Below are 17,289 nucleotides of genomic sequence, written 5' to 3'. Positions count from 1 at the left end.
TAATATGCAAGTTAAAACTAATCTGCTAAAATGAAGACGGCAAGTTTGGTTATTGATCTGGTGTCTGTAAGCGGCTACGTTTGTTGGGTGACGCCTACGTTTGTTTTGGGTGGCTTGTCTGGGCAGGTCTGATCAGACTAATGCATTTTTTGTAAAGTCACTGAGGGGCTAACATAACCTTTTATAGCTCCACACCCCCTATTGTATTCACCTAAACCACCTTTTGTTAAATGACATGAAAGGCGGATTTCTAAAAGTACCTTACCTTCTAACAACTGGTAAAAACAAGTTTTAATTGTATTGGATGATGTACATCACAATGCATTGGGTTTCTTCCAGGCTTACTTGGTTCTACACAAAAACGTATTAAATGAAACCTCGTTTGTGTTGTATTGTAGATGTTAATGTCAACAGATCCCACTTATCAGAATCCAGAAGCTTATCGCCCATTAAAGAGGAGCGCACAGAACCTTCAGTGGAGGAATGTAGTCCGTTTGGATCCAGGCGAAATGTCCTGGCAAACCCAGAGGAAAGGTATTAAAGATCATGCAAACAAATACGAAGTCTGAAAGACTGACAGCATGACAAGACTCATGAAAACTGGGATAACAATCCAGGTTATCACATTAAAAAAATGAACTTTTTCTAAATACATGTAGAAATATGACTGTTGTATAGTTTAAAAGTGAATATGAACTTCTTTTCTGTTATTTTCACCTGTTTCTCCAGTTTTCATGTAATGCAAATAAATGCAAACTTTAAAGAGAAATGTTGTCACTAGTTCACAGAACGCAGCTTAAGATATTAAGTCTTCTTTTATGAAAGAAAATGTAATAATTAGAAAACCTGAAAATAACTTCGGAATGGTCTCTTATTTTTTCTCGCGGCTGTATGTTATGTATATTTCAGACTGAATGAGATGCATGCAAAGCTATTTTAAAACTCAGAAAAATCTACACCTGTGCATATAATTATGACAACCTTCCTCCGCCATCTGTGTCAGGCCAATGATCAGAAAAAACTGTTTTGCTGCATTTTACATGATTTCTGCACAGTTGTTTTTCATTTTCATTAGCTGATTTTAAAATCTAAATAACAGCTTTTTAATATTTTAAATGGAAGAAATGAGAGAGTTGTACAACTTAAATCGTTTCATTTTAAGGCCTATTCGCCCAGGTCTGAGAGAGAAGCAGAAAACCTTTGAAGAGTTTGTGGAGGAACATCTCAAAGTACATCAGGCTGTTCTCCAACCCAAAAATCAGGTGCAAGCTGCATTTACAGTATATGTGAGTTATTAATCCATTAAGTGTTGAAGTGTAGTCTAAGTCACCTCTTTTTTACAGGCTAGTACACAAATCACACTAAAACAAAAGAAGAATTTTCTTCGTAAAGGAGAAGGAACGTCTAGGATCGGGAAGGATAAGGATGACTCACAAATGATCCACAGGAGGCATTCTGTTAATGCACAACAGCAGAAGATATGCCTCGATGAACTTCATCAGACTGGAAAAAAGAAAGACATGCCAAATGCAAGTCGTATCAAGCAAAGACATTCACTGCCAAATACAAAGGACCAAAAATATGACCTTAAAGAATTCCAAAGAAAGCCTGTTGATCCACAAGACGACAATATTCAGAAGCAAGCTAACAGCATATTATCAGCTGACAAAGAAAAAGTCAAACCTCTGACTTCTAGCATTGTTGACAACGCAAACTCACTCAAAAAGAAGCACAGTTCTGAGGTCCTGAGCATTTATGGTAAAACCACTGGAAGTATGTCCCAAAAAAGTGCTTTAATCAAATACAATACAGCTCCGGCACAAAGCAGATATGCCCCAAAAGTGGATCCCTCTGAAGAGAATGTCGGCTTTAAAAAAATAAACGACCACATTGTCAAAGTCAACGAAATAAATGGCCTTCCCACAAACCGTCTGCACAACCGAAGCGAGCGTAGCAAAGAAACATCTAAAGAGTTTATGTTAACCAATGAAGTGATGGAGTCTCTGGCTCTTAGTGATTCTAATAACAGCACAAGCAGTGAGGATGGACCCGTCTCTCAATCTCACAGACCGGTACCTCATTTTCCCTCAAGACACGCGGATCACAAAGATCAAAGTTTAGATCTGTCAGATGATGACTATGCTAGTGATGCCCCGAGTGAGATTGAGATTGTTAATAGGTTCAGTGAAGACCGTCGGAGCTCAACTCCTACCTCGAGTTCTTCAAGCTCCATTTGCGATTCAGAACTACAAAACCTGCAGGAGTCTATGACAAACCATTTCAAGAAGACAGAAGATCAACATGTTGGACATGAGAGCAAATGGACAAGAGATACCCCCTTCAGACCACCTTCTGCTTCTGAAAGACTCATGCAAGTTCTTCTTAATTCAGTTATGAATTCATTGTTACGTTGATGAATAGGCACATATGTACTGTAACTACAGACTATAAAACTAAAAAACGATCAAATGTGGGTTTAATTCAAAAATTTAACCATAGGAAGGAGACAGAAACGCATGGTTTTAGTGCTGAGGATGACCACAGACATAAAGAAGACCCGGCTGAAATTCATGAGCCTGAGGTAATGTTGTTTACACTAGTCACATAACATTTGGATTTGGATTTTTGGATTTTGGATTCAATTTATTGTCATTGCACATGTACAAGTACAAGGCAACGAAATGTGACCTCTGCATTTAACCCATCCAGAGAGTAGTGAACACACGTACCCCCGGAGCAGTGGGCAGCTATCACTACAGCGCCCGGGGAGCAAGTAGGGATAAGGTGCCTTGCTCAAGGGCACCTCAGTTGTTACCCGCCGGCCCTGGGAATCGAACCGGCAACCTTCTGGTCATGAGTCCGACTCTCTAACCATTAGGCCACAACTGCCCTATTTGAGATACTGAATCAGTCGTCTTTTTCAGAGGGCGGTTCTGGTAGTAATGAATTTTTTCACTGGTGTATCCGTATGTCTTTATAGGATGTGAGGCATCAGATCTTCTCTCTGAAGCAGAAGTTGATGGAGAAGGAGGTTCACTGGTCACATGTTCACAGTCTCCTGCAGAGCCGTGTAGAAGCTCTTACCAGAGAGAACCAGGAGCTTTGCAGCAAACTCAAAGGAATTGAAAGATCTCAACCTGGATCATACAATACAGTGAGAGAACATTTCTTGTCATTTCACTTTTGCTTTTACCCACACTTTCTCCAAGTTTAATAGTGAACGGATTGGAGATGTTGGGATATTTCGTGTGATTTCATTAAAAAGTGATGCATGAGAACCGGCAATCATTTATAACAAATCAGAGAGAAGATTCTTAAACAAAACCAGCGACGACAAGAAAATAAGAACGTTCTTAAGTTGACTTTTCTTGAAATATAGTATCACTTTAAAGGTGATCTGTGTGTGAGCCAACTCTGAACCTACTTATACTGTATACAGTACATTTTATGAGCACTTTATCTTAGTAAACATGTTAAATGAGTAGATCTAATTAAAATAGAGGTCTACAGTGTTATTAATCACTACGAAATATATAAATAAAAATATGGTTGTCATTTAGAAATACTATAAAAGTTTTATGAAAGCAGACGTTTGTTTATAGTTTACTTTACCCTTTAAACCAGTGGTTCTCAAACTGAGAAACTGAGAAAAGGTGGGCCACAGATTTTCTGGCATTTTATGAAATATGGAAATATACCATAGGTTTTATGCAATTAAACATCAGAAAAATAAGACCACCGACCAAAAGAATTGATGTTCCAGGATTGTAAAACTGAATATGTTTTTGGTTTAAATAAAATTCTAAGTTTAAGATTATAAGGCTTTATTTGGGGGGCCGGAAAGCGATGTATCAACATAAAGCCGGCCTTATAACAAAAAAGTTTGAGAACCACTGCTTTAAACAGATTGTGATTCGTTTCTAATTCTATGCCCTCAAGGAGTAACATGCTGTACATTGAATTCTAGTGTGATAAGAGCAGAGAGGACGCGCAGAAGACCCCTCGAGAGAGAAGTGCAACACCTGCTTTTAACAAACCCTCCATTCACAAGAAGGAAGCATTGATAGGACACCCGGTTAGTGTGCAGGATGCTATTAGTGTGTGTTAAACCATGATGAAGCGTTATACTGTGGTCCCGTATCTCAGCTGCAATGCAGACTCATGGGTTGCTGCCAAATGCAATTATGTACATGTATTGTTTCATAAAGCAAATGATCTAGTAGCTATATTGATTTGGTATGAGGTGTATAATGTGTTGTGAAGTGCTCTTTAAGCTCCAGAAATAATTCATGGTGGCTTTCAAAGCCCGGTGTCTGATAATTGACTCTTCATAATTTATTCATGTCTGTGCAATGAATCTGCCCAACTCTGTTTCATACAGCATTAAAGTATTAAATCCTGATTTTAATCATTTGCACTGACCGCAAATAACTATTCACTATAAATGGCACAAAGTGTTTTCCAGACCAGTAACAAATGATTTCTTTACTCATTCTATTTGCACAATAATATGAATTGCATATTGCTGTAGCTCTATTCCTCTTTAATTCTATTGCGCATTATTGAATTAATTTAATTTCAGTGACTTTTAAGATGTGATGTTTTATTTTTTACTAACACTCCAATGCACAGGCCAATGGACAATCTGTCACCAAAGCTGTGAAGAGACCAGAACCCACAGCTAGCTCTTTAAGTAAGTACACTGTGTTTTTTTATGTTCATCTCCTGTGAACGCCTTAAACTTATGTAAATAATGGAATCGGTGTTCAACTTGCCATGTCTTGCTGTGCTTAATGCCTTATGTATTCCTTAAGGAAAGAATTCTGCGTGTTCAGTTGATGTTGGGAATCCTGACATCAATGCCATGATTACAAGAGACAGAAAGGTATTTTTCTTTTCGTTTAAAGGATTTCTTGGTCCAACCCAGTAGAACTTTCATTTTCCACGAAACACAAAATGAGAAATTTAGCAGAGAAATTTAGCTTTTTTGACAGTGAATAGGTCCAGGTGCCATACAACATGGACAGAAAAATGCTTAAAAATATGACATGCACAACTTTTCTGGAGCCATACGACCAGAGCCAATTTAAGCCTGTTCACACAAATGACTGTATGGCTTTAAAGCGGCCCTAACACACGCGGTTTCTGCCAATCTCATATTAATCTTGAGTGGCTATAGAGTAGTATTGCATACTTCATATCTTCAAAGAGTATTTATTTTGATCACATTTATAAAAGATAGATACAGCTGTACGAATATTTCGGAAAACATACGGCGCATGCAGGGGGGAGGGTAGGCTGAACTAAAGCACGTGCGCACCCATTGAAAAACAAAACACAGACATCAGCTTCACTCACCGCATGCGGTTCATGTCCGGCATCTTTTAGCGCTGGGACGCCTCCATATATAAGTTTCAAATGATCTCCAAATCCAGCGTTATATCCACTGGTATAACTCACCATCGAACGTATGCTCTCTCTCTCTCTTGCACACAAGTGAAAGTGACGTCTGCGCATGCTCCTTCTCTTGCTCTCCTTGCTGCCGCATGCTTTTTTTTTATTGGAGAATTGTCCAATAAGGGAGTAAGAAAAATTGTTACGAAACAGTTTTATATGTTCGAAAAAAACTTTCCGAAACCTGTACGATCGCTGGGGGAGTGTATCGAGCACAGAAATACTACGTGATACGCCCAACTCATTTTTTGACAAGTTGACAATGTTAAGCATGAGAAGACAGCACGTTTAAGCACCCCTTTAACATACTGTACTCACAGAACAGCGTATATATATATATATTAGTAGTTTCATTGCAAATAGGAATTGGAGAGCCATTGTTTAACTGATGCAGACACCATCAGCTTTCCTCAGGATTGGAATATAAAATATTATTCCATTAATAATATTACATTATCCCATTGTGTGACTGATCATGACAAAATAGTCTCTACCACAGTTTCTGTTGGGAAACAATCCACGCATCATTACTGTATATCGTGATGTTTCACAATAGCGTGACTTTTTTCCACAGGAAGGTTTTTTATATCGTAATGTTGACTGCAGTGATGCGCAAATGGTGTCTCAAGGCAGAAGCGATAAAGTAAAAGAGGAGATACGCTACCCAGATGGAAGAGTAAGGATGATGTTTTTGCATATTACATACACGCAATATTTTGAATATCTTTGCAACCCTTTCTCAAAAATGCTTTTACCAGGTAGAGCGTCTTTTCTGGAACGGATGCCGTGTAATCACGTTTCGCAACGGAACGAAGAAGGAGATTGGTGTTGATAAGTCTGTCACGGTTACCTTCTTTAATGGAGATGTTAAACGTATCCTGGCTGATGGGACTCTGGTATGTGTCAGCATGTCTCATTGAATGTATATTCTATATAGCAATTTACTACTTAATATCTTTTGTGGCCGTGCAGTAGAACAGTAGCATGTTTCTACAGGCCCAGTCTTTTGTTTTCTTGTTTCTGGTATTTTCATGAGTCGGCCACACCTTTCATCTGAGTTCCTGTATACTGATCTTCAAACGTTTACGTAATAGCTGTCTGGGCAGTTTTTTCCTGGCCCGTGGGTGACTGTTTGGTTTTTGGTCTTTAGTTACTATAAATTACCTCTTCACTTTAATCCTTTTAGATGTACTACTATTGTGATGCTCAAACAACACATTCAACATATCCATCTGGTTTGGAGGTTCTGCAGTTTCCAAACAACCAAAGAGGTGTGAAACCAAACCATAGAATAATCCGGGATGATTTTTGGTTGACTTAATATTTCGGAATGTGTTGTCTTTTATTTCTTTACACAGAAAAACGGCATCCTGATGGTAAAAGAGAAATAACCTTTCCTGATGGAACACTCAAGATACTTTACCCCGATGGACAAGAAGAAAGCATTTTTCCAGATGGAACTGTTGTCAGGATATCAAAGTATAATTTATAGGAATACTTCTGACTAATATATATAGCCGCGGGAAAGAAATAAGAGACTTTTCATTTCAAATCAGCATTTCTAGATGTATTGTGGCCATTCCAGTCCAGTCCAGTCCAAACCTCAGGAGTGACATAAAGTCATCCAACAGCAATGACTGACAAGACAGATTAAAACTGTGATAAAAATTGAGGTTATCAATTAAAAAATAATTTTGAACTTTTACTAAATACAAATATGACTGTTGTAATGCTTAAAAGTGAATATGAACGGTATTTGAGGTCTGAAAAAATACAGAGCATCTTTTCTGTTATTTTCACCTGTTTCTCCAGTTTTCATTTTCTGCAAATAAATGCAAATAGAAATTTTTTTGATTGAATTTTGGGAGAAATATTGTTAGTAGTTCACAGAATGAAACAAAAATGATAATTTTACTAGTAAATAGTACATTTAAATTGTCTCTTACTTTTTTCCACGGGCTGTATTTTTCGGAAAAATATTTTTGTGTTTGGTTTATTAAAGATCATTAAGAAGTCATACAGGTGTGAAATAACACGAGAAAGAGAATTACAGACTTTTTAAATTGTTTAACTTGTTTTACCTTTTTTCTATGCGATGTTTTTACAGACATGGTGAAAAGATTGTAGAGTTTACTAATGGACAGAGGGAGATCCATACATCACAGTACAAGCGGAGGATATACCCAGATGGAACCGTAAAAACTGTCTACACAAACGGGCAGCAAGAGACAAAGTTCTCATCTGGGAGGGTTCGCACAAAGAACAATGAAGGCTTTATTATAATGGACTAAGAATGAACCACTTTTCATTTCAGTTTTTATATGAAAATATACCATATTTGATCCTGGCATAAATATAATCACAAAAACTATAATAAAGTGTAATTTAATGATTTGATTATGATTTAAACTGGTTTGATGGTCTGTACTGTTTGATCCTCAGATATCAATAAACTAAATCTGATGAACTAATCCTCTTTATTTTCCATGTACTGTCAGTAAGCGTTCTTGTGTTGCACAGACTAGCTTATTATTTATAAGGGTGTGAAACGGTCCGTCAGTAAGAACACATCTGATACAGTATGCACGTGAGTGACCTTCTGACCTTGTACTAACATTTTACCACCTTCCAACACATTGTTTTCAGCGGAGAGAGCAATCCAGTCTGTTCTCCTCTGTTGTAAGACATTACAAACTGTTGACAAATTTTCCTTTTTGGGTGAACTATCCCTTTACTCACCCTCTTGTCATTTCAAACCTGTACGACTTCCTTTCTTCTGCAGAACACAATAGAAGATATCTTGAAGAATGTTGGTAACCGAACATCGGCGGTACCCATTGACTTGCATTGGTTTTGTGTCCATACAATAGAATGATTACAACTTTTCTGGGTGAAATATCCCTTTAACTGTCTGAACTTAAAGTCCCCATGAACCGGTTTTAACTTCAATATTCTGACGCATTTCCGAGTGAAACGGAATTTGTGAGAGAATTTTGTGGGCGTGGCTTGATTTTTCACTGCGATTTTATTGGATGTATAAAAACAGCTGTTGCATTTTGATAAGGAACTGGGAGCAGACTGCCGTGAAGCGGAGGAGTTAACGGATGCCCCGCCCAAGCAGTCTAACATTAGTCATTTGAGATAGATAGTCACTATAGGGCGGAAGTGCATTTTCAGATTTTAACTGAAGAATATGAGGGCACATGAATTTTAAAAAGAGAATGATCCACATTGGTAAGCTATTTACAATAATCGCTGCAATATTTCATGAGAAAATAGGAATTGTAATTTTTTATTTCACTGGGAATTTAAAGTCACCATGCAATCAAACCGGAAAATTCTAAGTGTTCTACACAGTGTTGCAGTGATTATTATAAATGATTTATCCATGCACACCATTAATTTTTTTTTTAAATATTAAATGTTAAGCTCCTCTCAACAACAACTCTTCACCACATGACATCAGCAACAAAAAAAGAGGTAGGACTATAGTGACTGTCCAATTGGTTACAACAAACCAATCAAAAAGGGGAGGGCAAAATAAAGCCCCGCCCTACATTTTTTTCTAAAAAAGTTTCACTCGGATGCACTTCACGATATGGAAAAGAAGTCAATCGCGACTTCCGTTTCATGGTGACTTTAAGGCACAACATTCGCTGAGAAGAGGTGGGTTTTTCGGGCCCCAGAGTAAAGCCTCAAATCTGTCCCTGACGGCAACACGTTTGTCCATGTTAGTCCTTTCTTTATCACTAGAAGAAGAGGCGAGTCGACTTGTGAGTTTTTGTATCTCATGCACAACACTCTTAACACCCACATCATCCCGAGACGCTTTCCACGTCACCTCGTTAAATGGGAACGTCAGTATGAAGTCGCCAACACGAGAAGGAGGAATACTTCTGTCCTGAGATGGACGGTTGTACGGTGCTGTTGGCGACTTGTGGTTTTGTACGTAAAGAGAAGGTAACTTGCATACAGCGGATGGCACATTCCTAGAAGACTCTCTCACTCTTCTAAGTGTTGTGAGTTCACAGTCATCTGATTCTACCTCAACGTTTATTTCCTCATCATGAGAGACGTCAGACATTTGTTCATGATGAATACGAGTCTGTTTACGCCTACTGGAAATGGTCGTTTTTGTACTAGGGAAAGTAATGTTCTGTTTCTTTCTTTTGGCACAGACGTTTTGCCACCTTCTTGGAGCTGAAGACGTCTTTGGTAGTAGAAACGCTGGAGGGATTTTTGTCAGTATGTAATGGCAACCTGTGCATGATCTCATATATCTCCTGAGGTATCCATTCTGTCTGAAACCGTCAATCATCCTGTAGTTCATCAGGTCGATGATGTCATTGATCAGCCCTTTCTTGACCGTTACGTCTGCGGGGCAGTCCAATGAGAGCGCGGGACTGTAATTCACCTCCAAGAGCCACGGCTTAAAGCTGGTGTCAATGAGGATGTCAAACCCCAACAGCTCCAGACAGTTTGGGCTGGAGGGAATGGACGGGGCAGCTGTGAGGAGAGTTAACGTGACAATGTTACTGATCTTACGCCACAGGAGACGTTCATTAACGCCTTGGTTGTGAAGAAAGCTGCGAAATTTGGTCATGGTCCACTTGCATCCTCTTCCCACTCGTTCTTTGTCTGTGGTGTAGCACAGTCCGAACTTATTGATGCTGGTGTTTGTCAAGTGAGCGTATACGTTGTCTAAAGAGACGAGGTTGTATTTTTCTGTGGCAAAGCGCACAAGGCCTTCTTGGTGCATGTAGATGATGAGAGGAGAGAAGCTTTTTACGCAGACATAGATACGCAGGTCGAATTTGTAGCCGGAAATGAGAAGAGGCTTACTGATGTATCGCTGTATGATTACCGGAGAGTCGTATGTTAAGTCTCTAATATTGTCAAACAGAAATATTCCTCTTCCTCTTGACAGATCGACTGGTTTACAAATCCAGTACCGAGGTTTTCCAGCTGTACGATTCCTAATGTACGCTGCTAAAAACTTGGTGTATTCGTTTGGCAAGATAAAGGCAGCGGGACTGAAGTCATACGCGGCTGCGCCGTGAGCACTCTTCATTCTTCTCAAGTGTCGTGTCAGACAGTCCTTGCGTGTGATGTGGATCATTTTGGGATGGTGGTTCAGTCTCTGCCAGGGCAAGACGTTTTCATAGTCTGAGTTTCGGAAGGCAGACGTTCTCCAGTAAAGGTTCCATTCTCCTTCCTCCTGTTTTTGTTCGTCGTGTTCCTCCCATCCACGCTCCAGCAGCACCTCTCGTACCACCTGCGGAGCTCCTCCGTGCAGCCGGAACACCAGGGGAGCAAAGCCATGTTCCCTCGCTGCCATAGAATAATTCTAGTGTTTTTTGAAGACTTCGGAATGGTTAAAAATCAATTCTCTGATGTCTGTGCAGAATTTGAAAAAGTTATTTTTACTTTCATTTCATTTTCAATTGGATACATTGAATCAAAATTGTTCATTGTTAATGTAAAATATATCCATGCTGTAAAATGCCTTTTTCAGTTTAATAAGGTGATCAAATATATTGAATATACATTTTAATCTAATCTACTATACACATATATATATATATTGATGAATTAATCACTGTATTAGAAAAATAACATGTTGATGTGTAAATTGCTTAAAAAATATATGGACTGTATGTATAGTAAACAAAATATAAATAGAATATAATACTTCGAAAACTATGCTTTTTATTGAAAAAATATTGTTTATTATTTCTGCAAATCCACTTTTGAATGAACAGGTATTTATATAACAAGTCATGGTAAAAAGTAATGGTAACAGGGTTTGAAATCGTTAAGATCGCCCCCTATTGACGAACATTATTTGAACTTTTTTAAGAGTATAATCATCAAAAATGAGAAAATATACCGAATAGTAGTATCAAATCTTGAATCAACATAATTCTGCTCACATCCACAAAATATTTAGAAAGACGAAAGACATAATGCTTGATTTTATTTCCACGTATTTCTTTTATTAAATATGCATATTTTCCAGGAATCTTTAAATAGGCCTTATTAAGCTATTTTGTGCACCACAGAATAATCAAACACAACCCTGCATTCATCTGTTCTTCTATTTGATCACATTTGCAGCTGTATTCTATTTTCAATGCATCGCTTTGTTTTCTTTATGCGCATAAATCACTCTTACCTGCTCGAGCTGTGTTGTCCGGGTGATCCCGCGCGGCACAGGTTCCTGTCAGACAGGTCGGGCTCGCGCTGGTCATCTTTTGTTGCCTGGCGACCCGCTCGGTCTTGAATGAATGGGCAGATGACGTAGCCTATGAGCGCCAAAACAGGTGAGTGGACGTCACAAACCGTGAAGCGGTATCGTCACAATTGTGTTAGTCATTTCCACTAGTTTTAAATAGTTCATAAATATATGAAACACTCTTAAGTAACAGGAAACACAACAAGGAAGAAAGTTCATCAGATCGTTTGACTTTATTAATATAATAAATGTAAAATATTTCAAATTTATGTTGGACAAAATGTATATATCGTGACGTTGCTAAGTTGTTTACGTTGGTTTAATTGTTCATTTGTTGTTGTTGTTGTTTCTTTTAATCATTCAGATGAATTTTGATAACGAACAGGCTCGCACAAAAACTATAATATGCAGGAGGAAAACAGTGCCATCGTGTGGTCAACAAACAAATGTACATAAATAAATATTATTGAACTACATTTTAATTAGAATGCTGCATTAATACAACACAAAATACTATATACGGCTTCATATAGTTGCATAGCATTATTCTGTCACTTAAGTGAGAATTCTTTGTTTTCTTGCATATAGTAGGCTACGTTTTCTGCTATATAGCACACACACACAGAGACACACTATTACGCTGATGAGTATGTTGTTGTTGAGAATGCACATTGAAAGAGAATTCTTAAATTGCATAATTGCAAAAATGCTTTTTACAATTGTTTTAACGTTGCTTTAATGATTTCTCACAAGCTGTAAATGTTTACGGTCTTGACACATGTTCACCAGCATTACCAGGGTAATGACAAGAAATAAATCAAAAACATTGACACTTCAGATAAAGAAGGAATTTACACGTGGCTTTATTTTGAATTGCCGTGACATTAATGTCACTGCTAATCTTTTTAGCCATAAAAGTGGGGATATCGTGCATGCACTTTTGCCATAATAAATGATTTTCATACAAGGAAATACTTTAAGAACTGTGTTAGACCGAAAACACTGTATCTATAGGAGTATCTGTAATGTGCAAAAATGCCCTATCAGTCCAGTGCTGATAAGATGCTCATCCTGTTCACACAAAGCTGTAAAGATCGTTTATGTCTTTTATGAGAAATGACATCTTTAACACTTGCACGTAGCAGTTATACATTTAACCAGTCTACATTTGTTTTGGTCATTTCCGTAATGCTGCAGGGTTACTTCTCTGTCTTTTTTTGTTATCTGGATCTTATCTATTGATTTTCATCGTGTTGATTTGGCATATGATTTAACTACAAACTTTGATCTTTGACCCCTCAGTGGTGCAATGCAAATCTGAAATAAAGTTGATGATAATCTTGAATCAGTTTATAGAACTGTGTGTTTTTATTTGAAAAACAAAAAATACTATACACAATGCCACACGTATCACATTATTCAGTGTCTTTCCACAGTCTATTGCACTTAAATATGAGGAAAACAAAATAACCAACTGTACTACAGTGCTTCATTTTTATATTAAACTAATTATGAATTAGTTTAAAAAAACATATCCCTTTTTCTCTCCCAACAGGTATTGTCTTGCCTTGTCTAACATGGTAACTCATTATAGCACTTCTTCTATTGCTACCGCTATACGACTTAACGCTTCATTGCTTCCTCGCCTCTTGTAAGTCGCTTTGGACAAATGCGTTGCTAAAATGCTTAAATGTAATGTAATGTAAATACATTTGAATGTATACAATACTGAAAGAAATTATTTGTGCCTTTGTACATTTTGTTACATTAAGAATTAGATAGACTTTTAAAAAGATTTAAATGCAAATATTAACATATTGTAAAAACATTTAAAAAAACATAAACATTTACATCAAATCTGGGCAGATGTTCACTCTGTTTTTATAGCTGTGTCTGCTTAACATATTTCTCATTCATATCTTTTAGGTCAGCCTTTTCTGGATTATACATGTCATAACTCACTTGTGCAGTTGGAAGCTTGTACTCATTGTACTCAACGTAAAGGTAAGTTACCATGGTAAGCGCTAGAACAGCCAGAACAATGTAAATCTTGGTAGACAGACAGATGTATGTGCTATATGCGAAGGCTATAACAAATCCCAGTGATTCCCACATGCGGTAGTTTGCAAACGCAGCTTCTTTATGTTCGGCAAAGAGAACACCGTACAGTGCTGTAATGATATAAAAATAAAATATAGTAAGTAAAAATGTAGTTTAATTTTTACTGTTGGGTAAAAGGTTCCTTCTTTGCACAGTGTGTATTTACATATAGCTGAATATGTGACAAATCTTGAATCTTGAATAACAACTTGTGCAATTTTTCCATGATTATAAGCTTTAACAAAAGCTCATTCTTAAGTGATTTTACCATGGTTAAAGAATAGGTTTTTAAAACACTCAAGACTTGTTTGATAAAATATGATGCACAAAAAATATAAACATTAAATGATCAATGAAATACTACAGGATACTTTCTTCATCAACATTATATTGTACAACATTGTATTTTACAATGGTCCTGCAGGCTGTTTCTAAGAATATAGACTAAAGTCATCTGTTCAATAATTTGAATTAAAATCCATGTCAACTTAGTATGCAGTGTGAAGCACTCACCGTTGGTTTGTGTTTGCCACACAGCATCTGCCATACCCCACAGAGCAGGAAACACAAAGAACACGGGCAACTGATCCGGATGAGGTTTCCAGTACAACAAACCCAGTAAACAGCCCAGGTTTGTCACTGCAGCTGTGATAATCAAGAAAAAAACACAATGAACAAAAATTCAAACACATTGTAACATTCACTTCCTGTTTCTGTATTACCCAAGCAGAAGAGGGCAATTCTTCCCGTGTACGCTGCCAGTCGTCCAAAAGCAAATGAACAGAGAGAATTTGCAGCCCCGAAGCAGATCATCACAAAACCAACATAATGTATCCCCAACGCACATGTTACATAGTTCTGCATGAGGAAACATAACCACAAACACATTGAACTCATAAAGGTTAGTGAGAATTTGATTTGACCCACCAGAGTCTCTGATGTACCTTTGTGTATTCACTAGCGAGGAAACTTTGTTCAAACCCGCTGTACATGGTCAATGGAATGAGCATCAATAATTTTGGATCTCTCAGAAGTGTAAAGGTAGCCAGAAAAGTGCTGCAGAAGGATTTATTTCCTTTGTTTTGACGAAATTCTCTGGCCAGATCTCGGTCGATGTTGTCCAGGAACACTGCCACAAAAATAATAGCCAGAAGCCCCACACCTGCATGAACCACAAAAAAACTGCATGATATTGCACTTTCAGAGAGTGAAACGGGTTATATTTTTGTATTTACTAATAACATGTACTAAGTTAAAGTTGCATTCAGAAAATGTCGATGGAAAAATCTTCATTTCTCAGTCAATGCAGATCATCTTTGGAAAGGTTTCAGATCATTTTCTGTCATATACTGAGGACCCAAAACAGTATGTTTAACAATACATTAGGTTATCCTTAAGAATCTGTGAAAAAGTGTTCTTGAATACTCTATTGATATCTTGGTAACACTTTACAATAAGGTGCTATTTATTAACAATTCGTTAATGCATTAGCTAAAATGATCTAACAATGGACAATACTAATACATCACTTATTAATGTTAATTCGTGTTCATTTCAGCATTTACTAATACATTATTAAAATCAAACATGGTCACTGTTAACATTAGTTAATGCATCATGAATTAACATGAATAACTGTATTGACATAAACTAACATTAACAAGGATTAATAAAAGCTGAAAAAATAAATTGTTCATTGTTATCTAACGTTAGCTAATGCATTTACTAATGTTAAATAGTAGCACCTTATTGTAAAGTGTTACCGATATCTTTTAGAAACTTCTTAGAAAGGTGATGTTGGAAGTCGATTTCCTTGTTCACATGAACTACAAGTTATGTCTCATTATAACTGGGCAACTAAAAACATGTTTGTCTCTATTGGTTCATTTAAAAAAGTTTTGCCTGAAAAGTTGATCATTTTTTCTTTAAATGATTTGCACTTGGTTTAATGTTTTGTTTAGCAACGCAAAGGTCGTACACACAGATATCTGTATGAATATGTTTTGTGGCTTTTCAGTACATAAAGATGAACTAATGTTACCTATATAACAGCCCAGCAGCGTGTCCACTAGACGTTTTGCTGGTCGTGTTGTATTTCCAGTGGAAGTAAAATTCTCCATGCATAACGCCGCACCACAGTACGGCAGGTTCTCCTCGGGGATTTCAGCTGTAGACAGACATTCGATGCACTTATAATCACTAAACAAATACAGACTGGTCTATTATTTTGGCGTATTTATTTATTTATTACCTATGTTAGAATCTTGTCCGAATATCAGCGATGACATAAGGTTTCCCCACACCGCAGAAGATTGAAAAATGAAGAAAAAGACTCCAAAGTATTGGTTGATGACATCCTGGCCTTTCTTGTTGTCCTTCTGGCCCTGAATGTTTCCACTTATGGTGAGATATGTACACTTCGCAGACCACAGCGGTGAACCTCCCAAACCCAGAATGGCAGAGGTGCTCATGAGACTCGCCCTACAGAGAACATACTTCAGCCAAAACCTTTTCTGTTTTTACCATTCAATGCATGTGTAAAGGTTCTAGACGAAATATTGTGTGATGCGTTTTGAACTTTTTTGGTATCGGTGTTTATTTTGTTAAATGCACGCACCATCCTGGCGACAGGTTTCCAAAAGAATATGCCACATAGCAGCCCATAGAAATAACAATGGTCCATTTACAGCCCAGGTTTTTGATCATAATGGGAGGCAGAAACATGGAGGATAAAATAATAGCTCCATATATGACACTGAGAGATATAACGCCCATACCCTCTTCAGCGTTCAGACTGCTCTGAAACATACAGTACAAACAACTTTTAAAGATCAACAGCAAAGCTTACGGTAACTATAAATAAACCCACAACTTAATATGCGTGATGCACTCCTATGCTTAACAAACAACCACAGTAATAATACAAATCTTTTACGTGTAACTCTACTTTATTTCAGTTACCTGTAAACTTTGCAGCCCTCCATACGCTGTGAATAAGAACAAAAATCCAAAAGAAACCACAAGGACATTTTTGGTGTTTCGGCTTATCATTTTCGCAGATCCTTATATCCTTTTGTGTTAAGAGAAAAGTCCTTCAGTGAACGTGAGGAAAGGTTCTATTAAAATGGTAACGCATCCTAGATGGACTCCAAATGTGTGCAGAACTAATATAGCAAAGCAGACTGTGCTCGAGGACAAAGTTCAGGGTGTTGTAGTCATAAACATAGTCAGAATTCGCATGATGTTATTTGCATCAAGTTTGGTCAGTGTGAGACAATCTGCTGATCTCTTATCAGTCACTAAAAAGTGTTTTAGAGCTGTTTCAGAGCTTTAAACCTGAATTTGTTTTTCAATTGAACCATCATCATATAGCAATCAAAAACATATCAGTGTTTGCTGTCGTCTCATGTGTAATCTGACGAATACACAGATACTTTGCAAATCCACACATGTGCTGCAACTGTAATGTGCTTAAATCACAGCTCGTCCTCTCTTAACAC

General features: G+C 37.4%; 3 protein-coding genes across 3 annotated transcripts; 1 reads left to right on the top strand and 2 right to left on the bottom strand.

Moving 5' to 3' along the window:
- The first annotated feature begins 235 nt into the window (after positions 1 to 235).
- Positions 236 to 7,964, top strand: si:ch211-140l13.3 (centromere protein J). The gene is made up of 14 exons (XM_057353246.1): positions 236 to 278; positions 399 to 534; positions 1,163 to 1,262; positions 1,344 to 2,371; positions 2,500 to 2,581; positions 2,981 to 3,154; positions 3,968 to 4,075; positions 4,633 to 4,693; positions 4,815 to 4,885; positions 6,029 to 6,130; positions 6,213 to 6,350; positions 6,641 to 6,725; positions 6,813 to 6,933; positions 7,562 to 7,964. Exons 1-14 carry the CDS (start codon positions 236 to 238, stop codon positions 7,743 to 7,745), a joined length of 2,433 nt encoding a protein of 810 aa, XP_057209229.1. The 3' UTR covers positions 7,746 to 7,964.
- Positions 7,965 to 9,082: 1,118 nt separating this feature from the next.
- On the bottom strand, positions 9,083 to 10,792 carry ttll2 (tubulin tyrosine ligase-like family, member 2). Its single transcript, XM_057353244.1, has one exon. The coding sequence runs from the start codon at positions 10,790 to 10,792 to the stop codon at positions 9,083 to 9,085; it is 1,710 nt and encodes a 569-aa protein (XP_057209227.1).
- Positions 10,793 to 13,558: 2,766 nt separating this feature from the next.
- unc93a (unc-93 homolog A) lies at positions 13,559 to 16,840 on the bottom strand. Its single transcript, XM_057353773.1, has 8 exons — positions 16,751 to 16,840; positions 16,407 to 16,588; positions 16,041 to 16,270; positions 15,831 to 15,956; positions 14,734 to 14,951; positions 14,512 to 14,647; positions 14,303 to 14,434; positions 13,559 to 13,860 (listed from the first exon to the last, which is right to left on the bottom strand). The coding sequence occupies exons 1-8, from the start codon at positions 16,838 to 16,840 to the stop codon at positions 13,571 to 13,573; spliced, it is 1,404 nt and encodes a 467-aa protein (XP_057209756.1). The 3' UTR covers positions 13,559 to 13,570.
- Between the last annotated feature and the right edge of the window lie 449 nt (positions 16,841 to 17,289).

This window comes from Triplophysa rosa, linkage group LG15, assembly GCF_024868665.1.
Source record: "Triplophysa rosa linkage group LG15, Trosa_1v2, whole genome shotgun sequence".
In the NCBI taxonomy this organism is placed as follows: domain Eukaryota; kingdom Metazoa; phylum Chordata; class Actinopteri; order Cypriniformes; family Nemacheilidae; genus Triplophysa; species Triplophysa rosa.
Note: the sequence above shows the minus strand (reverse complement) of the source record. Positions and strands in the feature narration are given on the sequence as shown.